Below are 20,707 nucleotides of genomic sequence, written 5' to 3' on the forward strand. Positions count from 1 at the left end.
GGCACCATCAGAGAAGCTCCCCTGCCAAGAGCCAAGGTGTACTGTCCCCAGCAGGGAGAATGGTCCTGCCATCAGAGTGGGCTCTCCAGCATGAGGGTCTCTGTGATTCCCTGTGCTCTTCACATCCTGGACCCTGATGCCTGATTGAATGAATGGATCACTGGGGTTGGGTTTCCGGGGCCGATGGAGTCCTGTGATTGTGTGTAGTGGCGGGAGTTTTGCTGAGAACATTCTTGGGTGGTTAAACTCCCTAAAATACAGCAAGTGAAGAACAGCAGGCTGCAAGGGCTGACCTAAGTATTTGAGGGAAAGAACTGGACCTCTGAAAAGAGTACAGTTTACTTCGCTCCAAATCTGGGATGCATGAAATGAATTGCCCTGAGGCTGCCATCTCGCTGGCGGGAAAGGCTGTAGGCAGTCTTGTGGTGCCCTGGCGAGGATGGACCTTATGTCCTAGCTGGGCGGCCTTGCCCAGGTGGCTTCCACACTCCATTTTCCTGCGTGATCTCTATAGGTTTTCTTCAGCTAGATTTTGGGTCTAGGGCCAGGGCCCTGACTAGAATCGGGCTTCCTGCCTCTAGGTGCCCCTGCAGCGGGGAGCATGCTAGCTGGTCCCTGCCACCTTCCCATCCTCACCCACAGCCTGCTCTGTGCTTGGAACTGGCCTGAAGCAATTCAGACCTCATAGCCTGTTTTCTGCTTTTCTGCTTACCAGCCGGACCTTCCCAAAGAACCGAAGCCCTCTAGAAAATCCTTTCTCTGATGTTATTTCTCACTCCAGCTCGGAACTTGGTGAGGGCACAGGAGGGGAGCCCCTCCCCACCGCAGGCTTTGAATTAATGGAGCAAAAGTCAGAATGTGTGACCATGAGCACATCACTTTTTTTTTTTTGGTTTTTTTTTTGAGACCGATTTTCACTCACTGACACCCAGGCTAGAATGCAGTCTCGGCTCGCTGCAACCTCTGCCACCTGGGTTCAAACCATTCTCCTGCCTCAGCACCCTGAGAAGCTGGGACTACAGGTGCGTGCCACTGCACCTGGATAATTTTTGTATTTTTAGTAGAGATGGAGTTTTGCCGTGGTGGCCGGGCTGGTCACAAACTCCTGACCACAAGTGATCCGCCCGCCTCGGCCTCCCACAGTGCTGGGACTACCGGCGTGAGCCACTGTGCCCGGCCAGGCGCAGTACCCTCTCTGGGCCTCCGTTTCCTGGTCTGTAAAATGGAGATGGTACTGACAGTAGGTAGTTGTTGTGAGGAATTGAGAGAATGTCCATATAGCTGGTGACTTCTGTGAGTGGGGAAAGGTCTTCTCCTCCTCCTCATTTTTCTGGGCATGGTGCTTGCCCATAATAGGCTGGAACAAGTATTTGTTGCCGGCTCGGATGTGGGGAGGACCCTGACTTCTGAGGAGGAGTAGATGAGGAGAAGGACCTCTGGTGTTGGGAAAGCCTAAGGAGGGGCCCCAGGGATCATCTCAGCAGGGAGGGGTGTTAGCCAAAGGAAAAAATCAAGCTTTCAGAGAATTAAAGTTCGTTTTATTCAGAAGTTTCCTGAGGTCTCCAGCCTGGGAGAAGTCTTTCGAGAGGTTCTGTCAGGCTGCCCCGGACTGTTTCAGCTCACAGTTTACACGCAGGTAGAGAGGCTCAGTTCACGCAGGGGCCATCAAGGCTTCAGTGCAAGGGTACACCTGGTTAGAGACTCCAGAAGCGACATCACTAGCCCCTTCGGACGCGATCTTAGGCGTAGGAAAAGGCAAGGACCAGGGTCATGGATCTTTGAAGGAATATGGTGACTCAGGAAGAGACGCTGGGGGCGAGCTGCTCTGTCCTGTTCTGTCTTCGCTTCATCCTCCGGAGGGCCGCGCGTTGTCACAGAGTCAGGGGCTTTGTGGAATTCGGCTGGCACGCAGAAATGTGCAGACATGGCTTCTTACGTTTGCGACTTTATCTCATGGGCTGAGTGGGGCTTCCTGGCTGGGGCCGTGTCGGTGCCACCTGTGACCTGGCACCTCACTGTAGCTCTTGGCAGGGGGGTGCCCTATGGCTGAGGGTAGGTTTAGGAGAGGTTCTTCTTTTTTTTGAGTTGGAGTTTCACTCTGTTGCCCAGGGATCTCGGCTTACTGCAGCCTCCGCCCCCTGGGGTTCAAGCCATTGTCATGTCTCAGCCTCTCGAGTGGTTGGGATTACAGGCACGCACCACCACACTCGGCTAATTTTTGTGGAGTTGAGATGGAGTTTCGCCATGCTGGCCAGGATGGCTTCAAACTCCTGACCTCAGGTGATCCACCCGCCTCAGCCTCCGTAAGTGCTGGGATGACAGGTGTGAGCCACGGTGCCCAGCGGAGAGGTCCTTCCTCGGGGTTCCTCACTTTCTTTCTTCCTGCTGGACTGCCACAAGGTTCTGTGTGTTTATGCTGAAATGCCTGAGGGAAGGAAGTCCCAGGGACACAGGGAACTTTCTGGCCCTGCCTGTTCCTCCTTCCTGCGCCTGCGCAGCTGCTCAGACAGTAGCACCAGAGGGAGAGAAGACGGGCAGGTGCCAGCAGCCCTCCAGGACGACCACTAGGGAGGGGGGCAGACGGGGAGGCAAACGCCTGAGACTGATCGCCCCTATTTCCTAAAAACTGAATCTGCAGACACCCAAATAGGACAAACCTAAGGACTCTGCAAAAACAAGTAAATATAGTGGTTGCCTTACGTGCCCGCCACCCTTGGCATACATAGCACACTGCTGAGGTCCCATAATTGGAACCACCCAGATGCCCCACACTGGATCAATGGTGAGGCTTTGTCAATACTAAAAGTGAGTTTTTGAAACAAAAGCAAGTAACAACAACAACAAATCCGTGTTGTATTCAGGCACTTGTGATGCAGTTAAAGGGAGATCAATCGTTGGAGTTCAGTGATCGCGAGGTTCCCTTGACGCTCCCCCTGAAAACTTCATAGACTTCTAGTCCCGGCCTAGAACTGTCGGCTTTCAGGACTGAAGAATCCTCTAGCTGATTCGTCCATTTAATAGGTATAGGAACCGAACGCCCAGGAGGGGAAGTGATTTGCCCAGGGCCACCCTGCTGGTGGGTGCACAGCCAGGTAGACCAGGTGCAGGGCCTCGTGGCTGCTGCAGACGACCGGGGAAGCTGGTGTGTTTGGCATTGAGAATCCGCACTGCTGCTCGCTGAAGTTGACATTGTGGCTTTCCTTATCTCATCTGAATGTATTGAGCATTTTAGTTGCATTATCTCATAACATTTTCTCGGCAGCCCTATTTATATTTGGGAAGCCTGCAGTACAGTTTGAGTGCCTTCTCCAGGGTAGATGCAGAGGACCAGGATTTAGGCTCCAGACTGGGACCGTTTGCCCCCAGAACCTACATTCTTAACCTGTATGTGCACTGGTACATTGTTTTTTAAGGCAGTGGAAATCTGATCTATAGCTGCCTCCCGGCCCTCCCTCCACCCCAGACCGACGGAAGGTGGCGGAGCTGGGCCTCCCTTCTGGCACCTGTACACATTACTGTGCTGCTTCCAGGAGCCTGTCCCGGGGCCCTGCCCAGCGCTGTGACAGAGGGAGACAGGACCAGTATTAGCATAGAACCTGTGTATACTTCGCACATGGCTATGCCACCTGTTGTGTGGCCATTTTCAGGATAAAATAACTGAGTGGCTTTCATCTCTTTATAAAAATAATAAAAACGCTTTTTTAAAATGTGATCCTTGGGCCAGCAGCGTTAGCATTCCCTGGGAGCTTGTCAGCAATGCAGTGACTGACAGCTCCCAGGTGAGCCCAGGCTCAGTGACATCTGAGAAGGGCTGCCCACCCCAACATGACAGGCTCCTGCAGGCGGGGCCTGGGCCTGGCCCATCACACTGTCACTGTGCCAGTTACTGTTTTTGCCTTGGCCAAGATCCATGCCACAGATGTGTAGGACAGTGATCAGGGACAGCCAAAGGTGAGGGTCCCCTTAGATGGAATGGGAGGGCACCCCACTTCTTCTGATCTTGAGAAGTAACAGTTTGCAGCCGGGGCTCATACTGCCCAGCACCTTCATGCCTGGGTGAGCCACGTCCACGGAGTCTCCACCACCTCTGGCTCCTGGGTTGGAATACCCCCTCCCATGAGGGTGAAGGGCGCTGGTGAGGATTGATGTGGTCTAACTGGGGACACAAGGTTAAATTCCACACATACCCTCCCTACCGCCTTTCCCGCACATGCCTGCACTCTGCTCGCTGTCCCGGAAAACACCCCACCATGTGTCCTGGCACTCTGTCCTGTGACCTCCAGCGCCATGAGGCTGTCGGGGACAGTGAGCCGACTCTGAAGGTGACCCTCTGTGGCTTTGTCTTCACTCTGACAAACCCTCCCCCGCCCCCCGACCCCCCACCCCCGGCTCCCTTAAACTCAGGCAAAGAGCAGGGTTGTGGAGCTGAGCTGGGGCCTGGCTGCCCAGCTGGGCCAGGTGCATGCGGGTCCTCACCAGCTTTGGCTGCCGGCTCTGTGGTCTCCTGGTTGGGTCCTGGGGCTCTCACCAGAGTTGAGCTGCTCCCTGTGACAAGTACTGGGACTTGAACAGCTGCTCCCGGTACAAGCCCCAGTACTGGAGGCTGGGTGCCTTCCCGGCCAGTGCTAGGAAGGGCGTTGCCCAGAAGGCTGTGGGCGTCCCCGGGTAAGGTCACCATCTGGGCCCCTTCATTCCTGGTCTCTGTCACACTGAGCACCTCATCACACATGTGGATTCCTGGGCTGGGGGAGCCAACTTCTCTGCCTTGCCTTCTCTGTGTTCTCTTCCCTCTTGTGAACTGGGCCCAGGCACGTTCTCCTCCCGCCCCTGCCTGTCTGAACAATTGTGCCACTGCCTTCATCCAGCATTCTCCTCCTAAATTCCTGCCATCTAGCTTTAGAATCTCTTGGCATTTGGCCGGGTGCAGCGGCTCAAGCCTGTAATCCCAGCACTTTGGGAGGCCGAGACGGGCGGATCACGAGGTCAGGAGATCGAGACCATCCTGGCTAACACGGTGAAACCCCGTCTCTACTAAAATACAAAAAAAAATTAGCCAGGCGTGGTGGCGGGCGCCTGTAGTCCCAGCTACTCGGGAGGCTGAGGCAGGAGAATGGCCTGAGCCTGGGAGGTGGAGCTTGCAGTGAGCTGAGATCTGGCCACTGCACTCCAGCCTGGGCGACAGAGCAAGACTCCGTCTCAAAAAAAAAAAAAAAAAAAAGAATCTCTTATGCCTTCCTTTATTCATTAATCCACCCATTTGAAAGTAACAGTTCTGAGGGCCCTTCTGTGAATCAAATGCCCACGCCAGGCCCTCCAGACAAAGATGAGCGGGACACATCCCCTTATCAGTCCCAGAGTCGCCTGCCTCTGCCCACCCTCACCCTTTATTTGCCTGTTACTCATTCCTGATTGTATTATGCAGAGCCCCTTGGAAACGAATTCTCTTTCTCCAGCCCTTCTCACACCCAGCCCCTCCTCCTCCGTGGATGACTTCATGTCTTCCTTCCCTGACCTCTCGGAACTGCCGCTGTCCTCCCTTCTGTCCCTCTCTGCTCCCAGCTGCATCCTGGGATTTCTCTTCCCGGACAGCTCTTCTGCCTGGCAATTCTCCCCTTCCTGACCCGGGGCAAGCGTTTCAGAGCTCCCTGCCGCAGGTTCCTCGTCTAGGACATGGAAATCATCGTACTTACCTTGTTCGCTTATTACAAACATTATATCGAATACATTTAAGAACTTAAAAGAGGGCCTGGCACATAGGAAGTCCTCAGTAAATATTAGCCATTATCGTGATTCTCATTTCTGAAAGAAGCCACCCTGCCCTTTCCTCTGTATTTCTTCTCTGCAGTCTGTCTTTCCCTCACGTTTGCATCCCTTCCCCCTGGCATACAGAACGCTCAGCTCTCCCTCTGTACAATATCCTCCCTCTGTCCTCTCTCTGCCTCTAGGTGCCATCTGCCTCCCCGGCGTCTGTTCCTTCCTGTTCACACGCTCCCCAGTGCTAAGGGTCCAGCTTCCCAGCCTCCATCCCTCTCCTCCAAGGTCACTGTCGCCTCTTGTGGTGCTTCCAAGTCCTTGCCCTCTACAGCTTTCCATGCCGCTGTATTCCCACATGCAGTGAGGTACTGGGGGCAGGTGACCCTGGGTAAGGGGCCAGGAGATGCAAGTTGAGGCTGCCAATCTGGCAGCAGGGGTCAGAGCTTCCCAAGGGTCTGATGAGCAGGTTCTGTGTGGGGTAGGTCAGGATGTTGCCGCCAGAGAGGGCTGTCAGTTCCCATCACTGGAGCAGAGTGCCTCTGGCGGCAAAAGGTTCCTGGAGAGCCGCGTGGGCAGCTTAGCTGGGGTTTGAGGACACTGTGGTCAAGGTGAAGGGGAGGGCCGTCAGCACTTGGAATTCTTGAGGGTGTCCCTAGGGATGGAGCAGAGAGGAAGGGGATCCCAGGTGGCGAGCAAGGAGCTGCCAGCCAGATGACGCAGGGCTGCGATGGGAGGTGGGGAGGACAGCTCTGGAAGTGTGGGGGGCCGTGTGCAGCCCTGGGGACTGGGGAGAGTGGCAGTAGGATGTGTCTCTACTTTGTGGAGGGGGTACTGAGGTACTGTCTGGGTGTCATTCTGCCCACATCCAAGTGTTTGAGTGAGAGGCAGCGAATGGGCAGTTGATAGCAGTAGGAGGCTTGGAGGGCGGCACTGAGGAGAAGGACCAGCTTGGATGGGGATGAGGAAGCGGGGGAGGTAGGTTGGAGGGAACTTGGTGGGGCATCTGGGTCAGAGGGCTAGGGCACGAGAGGCTGGAGGAGGCACAGTGGGCCTGCAGAACTAGCTGGAAGGCCCGAGCGGCTCAGTGGCTCTGCAGGAGCTCCCACGGCAGAACAGGCCCCCATGGCCTGAGTCGCTACCGGCCTCTTGGCTGTCAGTGTGGGAACAGGTGGCTGGGGTCCTCCAATGCCCTGCATCTTCCTGGCTCCTCTTCTTCCACCCCCTAAATGTCAGAACTCTCCAGAATTCTGTGCCGCCTGCTTGGTGCTCTCTGCTTATGGCCGGTACCTCCAGCCACCTGCTGGACTCCTCCACATTGCTGTTCTCTGGGCACCTGTTCAGGACTCGACACGACATTCCCTTTTCCTCCTCCCCGCACCCACTCCTCCCCGCACCCACTCCTCCCCGCACCCACTCCCCCCCGCACCCACTCCCCCCCGCACCCACTCCTCCCCGCACCCACTCCTCCCCGCACCCACTCCCCCCCGCACCCACTCCCCCCCGCACCCACTCCCCCCCGCACCCACTCCTCCCCGCATCCACTCCTCCCAGCCCTGCCATGGCTGTTCTTGGCTCCACCCTCTGAGTGGGAATCCAGGCTTAAAACCCCTCCAGTGCCTTTTCCCATCAGCTCTCTCCCTTGCCCCTCCCAGGGCCCAGGCTCCGGGACTGTGTGTGAGTGAGTGAGCCTGAGTTCCCCAGTTCCCGCTCATCTGTTTTTACAGCTCCGGGGCTGCAGGTGTTGGGGGAAGGCCATGTGACTGAGATGCCCAGGCAGGCTGGGTATGGGGAACGGAGGGCCAGGAGAAGCCTTCGAGAAGGGCATGACACATCCTGAGGGTACGGGGCAGCAGCCTTGGGGTCCTGGCAGTGCTGTGCCATGTGGAGGCCTCAGGCCCGCCAGCTGCCCTTCTGCAGGGCTCTGGAGAAACGGAGGCCTGCAGGAGGCTGAAGGGCTGCCTTGCACCAGGTCAGAGGCCTTGCTATCAGGTCTGCTCACCCCCTACGACGTTCAGCCCCAGGCCAAGCTTTCCAGGGCCCCACAGAGATGGGCTGGTCATAGCTGATACAGCTCTGAGAATGAGACCGACTCTGTGGGTCACCTTTATCATTCCAGACTCCAGGAGGCTGGCTGGGTGGACGAGGGCTGATCGCTGAGGAGCTTCCACACCCTAAGCCTGGGTGGGGAGGAGCGTTTGCAGCAACAGCCTTACAGAGGCTGAGCACCCGCAGGGACAGTCAGGGCTGCTCCTCAGGGCACACTGCTGGGCACGGTCAGCACACCGATCAGAGCAGAGCCAGCCCAGCTCATTGGGGGGATCCTCCCATCCCGTCCATGTTATTGCAGCACTGCCTCTGGTTCGAGATTGCAGGCGCTCCCTCTTCACCTTGTGACTGCCCCCGTCGGCAAATTCACATGGAGGATCTTCTCTTCCCCTTAGCCGGGTTTCCAGAGGGGAGAGCAGGGAGGTTCTACGTGCATCCCCACCTTCAGGTGCAGTAGGTGCTCCTCGCAGCATTTGCTTGACTGCTCACTGCTTTCTTCTGTCCGCTCGGTGTGTTCTCAGGTGTCCCTGCATGTCTCTGTAAGAGCAGGAGACGTTGCAGGGGGAGCTTTTGGACATCTCTCTGCTGGGGCCCCTGTGCCGCCCCCCACATCATCTCCCATCCCTCTGCCCTTCCCCAGCCACTGACACCTGCCTCTTCCTGGACAGGGACTGCCCTGCCCACTGTGGGTCATTCTGTCCCCACCCGCTGAGAGCAGTTCTAGTCCCCACAGGTGTCCTCGGAGTCCCTAGATGGTGAGCTGTGGTGTTGTCCTCCGTCTTCATTGCTGGAGAGTGCTGTGGGTTGCAGTGTGTCCCCCAGAATTCCTCTGCAGAAGTCTTACCCTCCAGTACTTCTGAGTATCACCCTTTGTGGGAATGAGGTTATTGCAGATGTAAAGAGTTGAGATGAGGTTCTGCTGGGGTAGGGGAGGCCCCGATCCATATGACTGGCATCTTGATAGAAAGCGGAAATGTGGACACAGAGGCACGTGTATGCAGGGAGGTAGCATGTGAATATGAAGGCAGAGAGCGGGGTGATGCCTCTCCCAGGATCCCAGACGCCCAGCAAGCCACCAGGAGTGACGGGAGGGCCTGGAGCAGACCCTCCCTCTCAGCCCAGACAGAGCCAGCTGCCGGCACCGTGATCTCCGACCTCCAGCCTGCGGAACTGAGAGGCAGCACCTTTCTGCTGCTGAAGCCGCCCCGTTGGTGGTACTTTGTGATGGCGCCCTAGCGAACTAACAGAGCCCATTGGCCTTTAGGTAAAAATAGGCCCACCGTGCAGGCTGTAGCAGGGGCACCTCTCCAGAATGCTTGGCTCGTCTACTAGCCACCCCAGTGCCCGCCCTGTCACGACTGTCCCTCCTCCCGCCAAAGGCCCCTGCGTGGCGTAATTCAAAACAACGCAGACTCTGGGAACACGTGTGGTCAAGTTCCAGTGCCTGTGTCGCAGTCGGCCGTGACCCCGTGCAGGTGTCTTCCTCTCCTGGAACGAACAGGTGGGCGTGGGGTGGGTGGTAACACTGTCCTCATTAAGGCTGTGCACGTGTGCACATCCGCGCAGCAGATGTCGCCTCCTTTCTCACTTCCCTGCGCCCCCAGACCTTCCTCCGTGCCCTCTCCCTTCCCTGAACCCCTGTTCTCTCAGCAGGCCATGCGGGTAGTACAGAGATGCAAACAGTTGCAAAGCAGGGGCACTGGCAGCCTCCAGCACGCAGGGAGAGGCTCCAGGAGGCGGAGGCCGTGGTGCTGGTTCTTTCTGGAGGGGAGGGGCTGTGGCTCATGTTGGGGGAGGGCTTGGAGGGGAAGCCCTCTGCGATGCGCCTCCCTCCACCGTCTCTATGGGTCTCAGTGTTCGGAGAGGGTGCCCCTCTCCTGCCAGGCAGCCAGCACCGACCCCAGTGCCCACGCAGCCTGTGACGCAGCAGCCCTGCCTCGCCCCCGCTTGCCCTGTCCAAGTTCTGGGGATGGTGTGGTTTGGAAACTCCATTGCTGGCCTTTAAAGAGGGCTGGGGTTTGAAAACAAGCACATGTTTCTTATGAGGTCCCACAGACAAGGGCAAGCACATGCCTGCCACCTGTTTAATGTCCCTCCTGTTGCCCCAGGCAAGGCCCCCCAGCCATCCGGGCACCCAGCTGTCCTCCAAGTGCTAGCGTGGTGAGCTTGGAGGAGGTGGGTCCTGCCAGAGAGGAAAGCACAGCCTCTGCACCTCCTGGCAGGCTGGCTTTGAGCGCTGCTGCCTTGCCTCACCAGAGGGCTTGTTTTGGGCAAGTGGGAGGCAGCAGTTCCCTTTTCCGGGCAGAGGCATTTGTAGAAAAGCATAAATGATTTGCCTGGAAATGTGAGGTTGCCCTTTCAGCAGTGTGACTCTGGGCAGGGCAGTTTTTGAGCCTCAGCTTCCTCATCTGCACAATGGGTACACGAATCAGGAGTCCCTAAGAGTTTTCAGGCTCTGGTAGACCGTGTCTGTATGAGGAGCCTCTCTTGGTCCTACTGCAAATGGCCTGTGTGACGTTGGGAATACTTTTTTTTTTTTTCCAAGATGGAGTTTTGCCGCCCAGGCTGGAGTGCAATGGCGCGATCTCCGCTCACCGCAACATCTGCCTCCCAGATTCAAATGATTCTCCTGACTCAGCCTCCTGAGTAGCTGGGATTACAGGCACGCACCACCACACCTGGCTAATTTTTGTATTTTTAGTAGAGACGGGGTTTCGCCATGTTGGCCAGGCTGGTCTCGAACTCCTGACCTCAGGTGATCCACCTGCCCCCGCCTCCCAAAGTGCTGGGATTACAGGCGTGAGCCACCGCTCCTGGCCTGGGAACACTTCTTACCTTCTCTGTCCAGTAGAGCTGGAGACCTCAGCCTACTTTAGGTCTTGTTATCAAGAGATCCTAGTAAGGGTCAGTTGTGAGCTGGCAGTAAGGACTGCTCTAGGGACACGGGCACTTAGAACTCGGTGGTGGCCCTGCAGCTCCAGGATGTCCGTGTCTCCAGTTCGATACCGCCGGGCAGTGGTTCCCCTAAAGGACCGAAGAGCTCGAGCCTGCCCCACAGAACTTCAGCCTCAGCTCCAGGTAGGACCAAGATGCAGGGACATTGGTCTGAAATTAGCCGGCATCAGCCAGCCAGGGCGCAGGGTGTCCAGAGAGCCTCTGGGCCTGGGTGGACTTGAAACATCCCTGGGTCACCCCAGAGGACCTGGCTGGCGTGGATGAAGCGCTGGGCAGCTGCCAAGTGTCGCTTCCCTCCTGGCCTCTAATCTCAGATGACTGGAAAATAAGGTCCTTCCACGTCAAACGAGAGCTCACTGGGCCTGGTGCGCATGCATGGGTATAAGGGGAATCGCGTTTCCTGGTTCTGGGCCTCGCTGACTGCACAGCCTCCAGGCCGGGAGCTTCCTCCGGGAAGAGGCCCAGATGCTGGCCCTTCAGCGACTGCTCTCGAGGCTGAAGGACGCCCCAGAGGTACACCTGGCGAGGCCGCGTGCTGAATCTCAGACCTCAAATGGAGCCTTCTTTGCCTGACAGCCTACAGCCTGAACTTAGCCTGAGTCAGCACAGGCTTCTAGAACCTTCCTGCAGAGTCTTGTGCAGACAGCCCGGGCTCAGTGTGTTCCCATCCTCGCCTCCTCCCTCTTGGAGGTGGTGCTGGTGAACTCGGCCCGAGGAGCTGAGAAAGGGGCAGGAGAAAACAAATCATGAAGAGTCGGAGGCAAAAGGGCCTGTGGTTTGGAGTGGCAGGAGGAGGAGGCGGGAGTGTGGATGGCCACGTGTGTCCTTTACAGGGGAGGATGAGCCTTAGATTCTCCAGCCAGGGTCTCTCGAGAGCCCTTTAGCAGAGCGGCCTTGGTTGTGTTCATCAGGGAAAGACCTGAAGCGAGGAAGTAACTTTGCTTTTCCAAATGACTTCAGAACCCTTTCCATAAAGATGGGCTTTCTTCACGAAAGCTAGTTCACTAGCTTGTAATACTTTTTTGTGATTATTAAGTTACATTCAATATTAAAAATTTAGAAAATATATTTATGACTGGAAGAATGTTCTTAAAGCTTCTTAATTTTTATTTTCCCAATGGGCCTCCTTGACTTCTAGAAAGACCCAGTATTTACCAGGGACTGTCTGCGTGGGGGCTTGTTTTCCAGTTGAAATTATTTCTAAAGGGGCGAAAAAGGCTTATCCCCTCTACCGTGGGTCTCCAGGTAACTATGGAAGATGGGAACAAGACTCTCCACAGGCCAAGTGGTTAGACAATTAGACCAATCCAGACAGAGCAAAGTGCCTGGGTTGTGGGCATGGGGAGGTTAGTCAGAGAAACTTCTGGATGCTCCAGGACTCAGAACCAAATACCTGCATTTATACAAAGGTTTCCTCTGAATATACGTCGTCAGCCCCAGGCCCCTGTGAAGAAGGGCAGGGGTCTGGGACACTCAGTGCCCTGCCTCGAAGAGGCCTCAGGTCTGAGCCCCAAGTTCCTAACGTGCCAGCAGCAGCCGCGTCACCCAATCGCCCTGTCGCCCGTGCCCTGGCCTTGGCCTGTGCCACCCAAATTCAGAACTAAGATTGAAATCCAAGCGCACCTCCTTGGAACCCTAGCCCGTGGAATCCGAGGCAGGCAGATCAAAGGGACCTCAGAGATCAGAAGCCCTGCCTGCGACAAACTGAGGACCTCTGTTCCCGTTCTGCAAAAATGCAGACAGTAATGTCCCTGGGCTGCCAGGGAGAGGGAGCCAAGGTGGAGAGTGTGGGAGGGCTTTGTGACCCACGCCGTGTTGTTGCGTTGGAGGCATTGGCGGTACTGCGTGTTTAGGCCACTTCCCGTGGGATAGAAGTTCCTTGCACGAGCTCTGATACTGTCCACACCCCGTATCACTCCTTCTGCCCTAAGGCTCATGTGATTCCTCTACGAGAACCAGCGGACGCAGAGGCCAGAGAAACCTGCCATTCCCCCAGGTGACTGCTCTGTCTGTCTGGGTTCATTTGGGGATGGTAGGGACGCCTTGAACAAGGACTCCCTGAACATCGCTTTGGGTGGAGACAGTCATTGTTCCTTTTCAGGCTGTGTTTCTGCCCCAGCACACACACGGGGCAGCTTGCACGCCCAATTTCCTGTCCCTCCTTTCCTTCTCAGGCTGATGCCCAGACCGGTCATTTCTGGCTCCTCCTCATCAAATACCTCTTCATCCTGATTGAGTGGCGGTGCTGGGCATTGTCCCCAAAGAACCATTTGTGCCGCGGCCTTCTCCTGGAGGCATATTCCGTCCTCCTGTCTCTGCCTCCGGCCCCATCTCCTGAGCCCAGCGAGCTCAGCGCTGGCTAACTGTTTGTCCTCCCTGCTGCAGACATGGAAGATTTGGGAGCCTTCCTGCTGAGGTTGGTAAGGATACCTGGGGCTGGGGGCGGCCTCTTTGCTCCCCACTTGCTAGGGAGTAGAAACCATTTAAGACATCTGAGCAGCCTCTCCGTGGTTCCTGCTCCTCACTCAGCCCCACAGTAGATCTGGCGGGGAGGTTGAGGGCTCAGTGAAACTGCAGGTGCCGCAGTGGCAGCATCGTGTCGTCAGTGTCCTGCCCGCTCTGCTCCCACCCGCCATCCGTAGCTGCACGGTTCACCCCACACCAGCCTTTCCATCGTTCCTCATCAGCCCCGTGATCTTTCCTGGGGCCCTGCTGTGCTGGTGCCCTTTGAGGTGTTGTGGACACAAGAGACTGCACGGGCCGCACCCCCAGCTGGGGGAGTCTTCTCCCTCCTGGGTCCTCCGGGGAGTAAGAGAGGAGACGGGGACAGTAAAGATGGATGCGTGGGCTCCGTGGAGCATGAGGTGGTCCAGGACCTCGGCGGGCACAGGCTCTGCCTCCCTGCCTGTCGTGCCCTCCATCCCTTTGGTCTCTGCTCCACCTTGGTAAATGCTTCCGTTCCCAGCCCTCGAAGGGTAAATCGAGCTCCTTGGTGGTAAAGCACCCGCTGCCCCTAGTCACGGGGTTCCTCCTCTATGATGTCGTGGTGCCCTGGTCTGCCTGGTAGAATTTTGGCTGGTTTATAATCTGGTCCTGAAATGAACCACTGGGAAGAAATAGGGAAAAGTAAACACACAGCTGCCACACTGCATCCCAACCCCGTGTGACCCCCTCACCACGGGCTTTTGTGGCAAGACGACAGCATCTCAGTTTCCTTGAGAAGCTTATTTTTGCCAAGACTGTTATCACCAGGCAGGCACCAGAGCTCCGTTCCACTCACAGGCCAGTCACAGCAAAACACAAGCAGTGAACCTGTGGATTCCCCTGTAAGAATGTCCAAAGGGAACGTTTCGCCCTCTCGGCACTCTCTGTGATATGTGAGACTTTGAGGAAGGTTCCTCTGTTCCCAGACGCGGAGCAACGTGCTGGTGCTGAGAAGTGGCTCAGAGCCATGGGCAGGGTCTCTGGTTTTATTCCCCTGTGCCTTCTGCTTCATCACGCGGATCCTATCCTGGGATTGGGTGGGGAAGTCTGTCTGCGGGGGACCGGTGCGGTAGCATCTCCAGGCTGGAAGGCAGAGTTGGTTCTGCCATGATGCGTTCCCCCCCGTGAGGACCCACTCCCACGCCTGTCCCTGCCACGGTGGGCCTCCCGATGTTCCTCTTTCCTCCAGGTCACAGGCACGACTGCTGTGGCCCCTTCTCTGTGGGGGTGGGCTTGATGCCTCTCCCCTCCGTCTGCACAGCCCTTGCAGCACACACAAGGCTTTGATATTAAGGAGGCTGGAGGACAGGGCAGTGCTTTAACCCTGGCACTCACAGGGAGGTGTCTAGGCCTTTCTTCTCTCCTGCAGATGGAAGCGTTGGGGTAGAGGACCTAGAAGAGGCTAACACTCCCTGGACGGTGAACCTAGATTGGTTTCTAAATCTGCTGAGAGAAAAATTGAAGTGACATTCCTTCTAAAGTAGACATCATCCTACTTGGCTCTTCTACAGCTGTCTTTCACCCTAACCCAGGGTGTGCCCTGGGCTGCCACAGGCCTCCCCAGCTCCTGCCCAGCCTTTCTGAAGTGCCAGGCTTGGGGCTCAATGAATGAGCCTTGTTGTAAAGCAGAAAACAGTTTGGTTGCAGTCTGGGTTCAGCTGCCTGCGTCTTGACTAGATGTCTATTCAGGATTGCGTCCCCTGCTTCTCTCTCCCTTCTCCTTTTCAAGATCACAGATGAAGACAAGGGGGTGGAAAGTTCTACCTAGATTGCTGCTATCTTAAGAATGTGGACTTTGGAGCCAGATTGTCTGGGTTTAGTCCCTGCGTCTGCTGCTTACTAGGTGTGTGACTTTGGGCAAATACCTTGACCTCTCTGTGCGTCGGTTTTCTTGGCTGTGAAATGATGTATCATCTCAGCGCGCCCATCCCTTGGGGTTGTGTGGGGAGTAAGTAAGCCGGTCTGGTATGGCGCCTGGTACATCCTCAGTCAATACCAATGTTGGCTGTGGTGAGGACGTAGCAGAGGATGGTAGAAAGAATCTGGGGCTTGGGGTCCAGAGCCCTGGGTTCAGGTCCCAGCTCTACCACGTGCTGGTGTAGTGATGCGGATCCTGCACCCCAGAATGTTGCAGTGTTTGCATGCAGGCTGGCTGTGAAGACCTAGGGCAGCAGCCGCCAGGCTGGTCCCCCTGCACACCGGGCTAACTCTGTCCTCTGTCTCCACAGGCACACGTTCTGGCAGTTCCGCCATGAGAACCCCCAGACCAGGGTTGGGGGCCCACCCCCCGAGGGGCTGCCGGGCTTCAACAGCGGGGTGATGCTGCTGAACCTGGAGGCCATGCGCCAGTCCCCGCTCTACAGCCGCCTGCTGGAGCCGGCGCAGGTGCAGCAGCTGGCCGACAAGTACCACTTCCGCGGCCACCTCGGGGACCAGGACTTCTTCACCATGATTGGCATGGAGCACCCCAGGCTCTTCCACGTGCTGGACTGTACCTGGAACCGGCAGCTGTGCACCTGGTGGAGGGACCATGGCTACAGTGACGTCTTCGAGGCCTATTTCCGGTGTGAAGGCCACGTCAAGATCTACCACGGGAACTGCAACACTCCCATCCCGGAGGACTAGGCGCACCCCCGCCTTGCCCCCGGGGCCTCCAGATCTGGGGGGAGGACAGGGCTCCAGACAGACGTGAGAGCAGTGTCTGACCCGCTAGAAAGACACTGCAGGGACGTCCTGTGATTAAGGTGCTGAGACCTCCTGCGGGGCAGGTCACTGTGCTAAGGCCACCCGCCGAGGACTGGCCTGTGCACTGCTGGTGCTTGGGGCCTTATTCCTTCAGGGAGCAGGTGACATGAAGGACACGCATGGGCATCTTCCGGTGGGCTAGGAAGCAAGCGCTTGAAGAGAAGGAAGGGGAGAAGGGGGCCCCCTTGCTGTCCGCCTCTAGGAATGGAAATCCTTTAAGACCTGGCCTCTTCTGGACCAATATAAATTTAATTTAAATTGACAGGCTTCCATTTTTCGAGAAAGGACAAACAGTCCTGCTCTAGCACCCATCGAGCCCCCAATGGGTAAGGTAAGCCAAGGTTTTAATGACCAACCCAGTATCTAAGCTTCCAAACGAATGCCAGCCTAGCGCATACTCACCCTGGGAGGCTGCGCGCGTATTCTCCTGACGACCACGTCACTTGGTGTACGTTTCAAGATCGCCTCTTTGGGGAAGGACGTGAGGACCCACTGGGACCTGCATAAGAAAACTTAGCTCATTATTAGAGCACTTACGGCTTTTATCTCCCAGCTACATCCCAGAACCCCATTATCCTTTATTTAACCAAACCAGCTCCAGGTGACCAGACTCTACTCAGAAAGCAAATTCATCCTCAAAGAACAGAGACTGGCCACCACAAGGACATGCAGGAGACTGTCTGGACCGGGAAGACTCATTCCAAAAAGGAGCCCGGGCCGGGCACAGTGGTCAAGCCTGTAATCCCAACAGTTTGGGAGACTGAGGTGGGAGGATCGCGTGAGCCGCGGAGGTCGAGATCAGCCTGGGAAACACAGTGAGGCCCCCATCGCTACAAAGAATTTTAAAAATTAGCCAGGTTTGGTAGCTTGTGCTTGTTGTCCTGGCTACTTGGGAGGCTGAGGTGGGAGGGTGGCTTGAGTCCAGAAGTTCACTGCACGGATCTGTAATCACACCACTGCACTCCAGCCTGGACGACACAGTGAGACATCCGTCTCAAAAAAGCAAAAAATGAAAAGGAACCCAGCAGTTCACAAGTGTGACCATGTGGGCTTGGAAGAGACATTACTCGTGGGCTAGTAAGCATTCTAGTTTATTTGTTTAAAAATTCCCCTTATCATACCACGTTAGACCGTAGACCTTAGCAGAAATTAAAGCCTCGTTTCTTCTGATGGGTCCTCCTGTAAGTAGGCTGCAGACGTGAAAGCCCCAGGGGTCCATTTGTGTCATCTAGCTGAGATCCTTGGAGAAATGCTGTGGAATTTTCATCTTGTGTTGTTTCAATTTCATTTACCTTTTTCTATCTTTTTCCCATGAGTGAGGATAGCTAATAAATAATCTTTGAGAACATGGTGATTCATGTTGTTTGTTTTCTGATCACAGTTTTCAGCTGCATGTAGGCTCTGATTCAAGTGTGTAATCAGTGCCATTCAGCTCCCCCCGCCTCCTGTGATGAAGGTGAGTGCCTACAGGAGATCCCTGAGGACCAAGGAGAAGGCACATCTGAGAGGGTATCAGAGAGTGTACTATTGGCATGTTTGCTTCAAACCAAATAATCATTTCATTCTAGGTATTGGCAGGTCCACCTGCACCTGGGAGCAAAAGAATCCCTATTTCTTCTCATCCCTCTTACCCCAGACTGCCCAGTTACATCCTTCCCTGAAGAGGAACAGCAGATTTCTCTCCCAGCCCTCTACTAGGACAGAATTGGTCTGTTCTCTCACCTACTTGATTTCCTATTTATGGTTAACAATTATTGAATGCCTGCTGCGCACCAGCCATTGTATTGGGGGATCTATTATGCTATTGATAATATTAATGAAAACTTCATGAAGGTCATTATGTCTAAAGCCGATTGTAAGAAAATGTGAGAGATATGGACAGAGTCATATACTATATGTTTATTACAACATTTTTTATAGTAGAAGAACATTGGAAGCAACTTAAAATGTGGAAGAGGGGCTGGGCGTGGTGGCTCACACATGTAATCCCGGCACATTGGGGATCTGAGGCCAGCAGATCTCTTGAGCCCAGGAGTTTAAGACCAGCCTGGGCAACATGGCAAAACCCTGTCTCTACAAAGATACAAAAATTAGCTGGGCATGGTGGTGCACACCGAGCTACTCAGGAGGCTGAGCTGGGAGGATCACTTGAACCCAGGAGGCAGAGGCTGCAGTGGGCTGAGATCACGCCACTACACTCCAACCTGGGCAACAGAGCAAGACTGTCTTAAAAAAAAAGTGGAATAGGGAAGTAGATGAATAATGTATGCTTCATCCGTATAATGGAATACTTTAGGCATTATTTAAAGAATATGTAATGCCTCAGGAAATGCTTATAATGTGGTATTAAAGAATGCAAAATGTAAGATTATATGTTTAATATGATCTTAATTTTATTTTTTAAATTACATATATAAATGTGTATGTATATCAATGTACACACATATATGTATGTATAGATGTATACTTACACACACATATGTATAAAGAGAGAGTCTATTCTGCTATATTTCAACTTCTAAAAACAGGTGTTTCAAACGCCACATTAAAAAAAACAATTATTTCAATGGGAAAAAAGTAAGCTAAAGGTTAAAGAATTTTAGACTCACAATAATAAAGATATTTTTCCTGTGATCATTTTCATGATTAAACTGTTTCTATAGCTATGTGTGTATTTTGTTATTGCAAGAAAAAATAAGCTGCTTGGTCAAAATGGGCAAAAGCCAAACAACATCCTTCATTTGCTTTTGAGTTCACCTCCCAGGAGCTTCCCTCATCGCCAGTGGCCTTGACCTTCCAACCCCACAGTGCACAACAGACTGTCACTCCACAGGCCCCCCGACCCGCCGACAGAGCACTCCACAGGCCCCCCGGCCCAGCAATGGAACACTGCACAGGCCCCCTGGCCTGCCGACAGAGTGCTGCACAGGCCCCCCGGCCTGCCGACAGAGCGCTGCACAGGCCCCCTGGCCCGCCGACGGAGCAACCGGGGCTTGCCGTGCCTCGCCATTGCCTTGCTTGACACGTCGTGGAGTGCCGGCTCCTGACTGGGGTCCTGTTACAGTCGCTGCCTTGCAAGCCTAGTGCTTTGTGCTGTGCTTAACCTGCGCCATGGAAACCCACTCTTGGGAAAATGCCTGTACCTATGAGGAGAACAGAAATCTGAGAAGGTAACATTTCTGGGCACTAGGATTAAGGTGCTTTTTATTTTCATCTATATTTCTGTATTTTCCACATTGAATATTACTTTTATAATAAGATAATAAATGCTATACGTTTTTAGCCACATCCCTTCTCCCCAGTTGCAGGTGAGTGTCAGCCTGGCCAGCTTACAGCTCCTGGCTGGCCAGGGTGGATGTCACCCATAAGAACACATAATCCAGGCTGAGTTGCCTCTGGGTCTTCAACTTTCCCTGTGGATGCCCCAGTTCTCCAAATAAAAGCGATCTAATAATAGCAGCTCCAGACCCTGCTTTCATTTCTCAGCTACTGTCATCTTCTGTGTATACACAAAGTCCACCTTACAAGTGATGATGGCGCAGTCTTGTTGAAGAGATTTGTTTTCTATGTACGTCAAACCAAACAGACTGCAGCCTCTCCTTCAGCAGCGTTTCATCAAGTCAAAGCCTGACATGTTGGTTCACAGCCCCAGCCTAGAGCACACCAGGAGTTTGTAGGTTAAGGTAGTAAGTGCAGCTGTGACTTGGCACCTGCTTTGACTAGAGGCCAAACCTCTGCTAATTTTAACACTTCCTGGCTGGTCTTAATATGGGAGGCCCAGGGGCTGGGCTAAATCTGGAGGTTGGCAGGGAGCAGAAATTTCCAAGCACGCAGGTGGTGTAGTGGAGACAGCCTCACACCAGAGACAAAGGCCTGGCTTTGGGTCCACATCCTGCCCTCACTACCTGGCCATCTTGGACAGGCAAGGCCACCTCTTTCCCTAGTTCTAGACACTCGTAAGAGCTCCTTAAAGGAGTGCGGAAGGAGGAAAAGATGTGTAAGGGCTTGGTAAACTGTGAAATGATACAGATGTAAGGGAATTCTAACCATTATTACTTAGAATATTCTTTTTAAATAATAAATTACAGCCATTTTGGAGCTCATGAAATGTGTCGGTAGCATCTCCGTAACCCCATGGATGAACAGATGCATGCTTGTAAGCTGTCCAGTTTTTGTTAGCTGCACCATCCGCAGAAGCCAGTAGGTCGGGGGCTACCTCAGCTCACAGTGAACCTGTCAGGAGTCCACGGGTAACTTGCTGGGTGTGTCCAGGAGGTGGGGGCAGGGCTGCCTCAGCTCAAAGCTAACCTGTCACGAGTCCTCGGATAAACCTTTTCTGGGCCTCAGTTTCCTCATCTGTAAAAACAAGGAGCTAAGGGATTGAACCAGATCCCTGGGCAGTATCCCTGGCCCTAGCTGTTTGGGGAAACACTTGTTTCAAATGCATCCATTGGGGTTCACAGGTGGGTACAGAAGAGAGTTCAGATCAGATGTGAAACTGCCAGACCTCAACTCATCATTCACCCACTTAGGATTCATGACATGACCATGCAGACTAAAACTCTCTCAAAATACACATTACACACTTCCCTCCTCCCGCATTCTCCATAGGCACAGTGAGGGATGCAGACCAACTCTGGAGGCGCATTTAAAATCCAGAGAGAATCAGCCGTACCCCGGGAGCCCTCACCTCTCTGCTTATGACCCATTGACAGCTATGCCC

The 20,707-nt window shown here is 54.5% G+C and overlaps 1 protein-coding gene across 10 annotated transcripts in view; it reads left to right on the forward strand.

Annotated features, from left to right (window-relative positions):
* The window catches only part of XXYLT1 (xyloside xylosyltransferase 1), a 196,281-nt gene extending 178,951 nt beyond the window's left edge, over window positions 1-17,330 (forward strand). For 6 of the 10 annotated variants that reach the window (XR_012430554.1, XM_005545341.5, XM_065539694.2 and 3 more), the window contains one exon: window positions 15,468-17,330. Coding sequence is in view for 6 of the 10 variants with exons in the window: in XM_005545341.5 (XP_005545398.1) it covers window positions 15,468-15,864 (397 nt within the window). In the remaining 4 variants the exon portion in view is untranslated. Of the gene's footprint in view, window positions 1-10,345; window positions 10,879-12,929; window positions 13,172-15,467 lie in introns of those variants that run through there. The other 4 variants (XR_012430556.1, XM_074030739.1, XR_012430553.1 and 1 more) reach the window with 3 other exon arrangements.
* Window positions 17,331-20,707: the final 3,377 nt, after the last annotated feature.

Source organism: Macaca fascicularis, chromosome 2 (genome assembly GCF_037993035.2).
Source record: "Macaca fascicularis isolate 582-1 chromosome 2, T2T-MFA8v1.1".
Taxonomy (NCBI): Eukaryota; Metazoa; Chordata; class Mammalia; order Primates; family Cercopithecidae; genus Macaca; species Macaca fascicularis.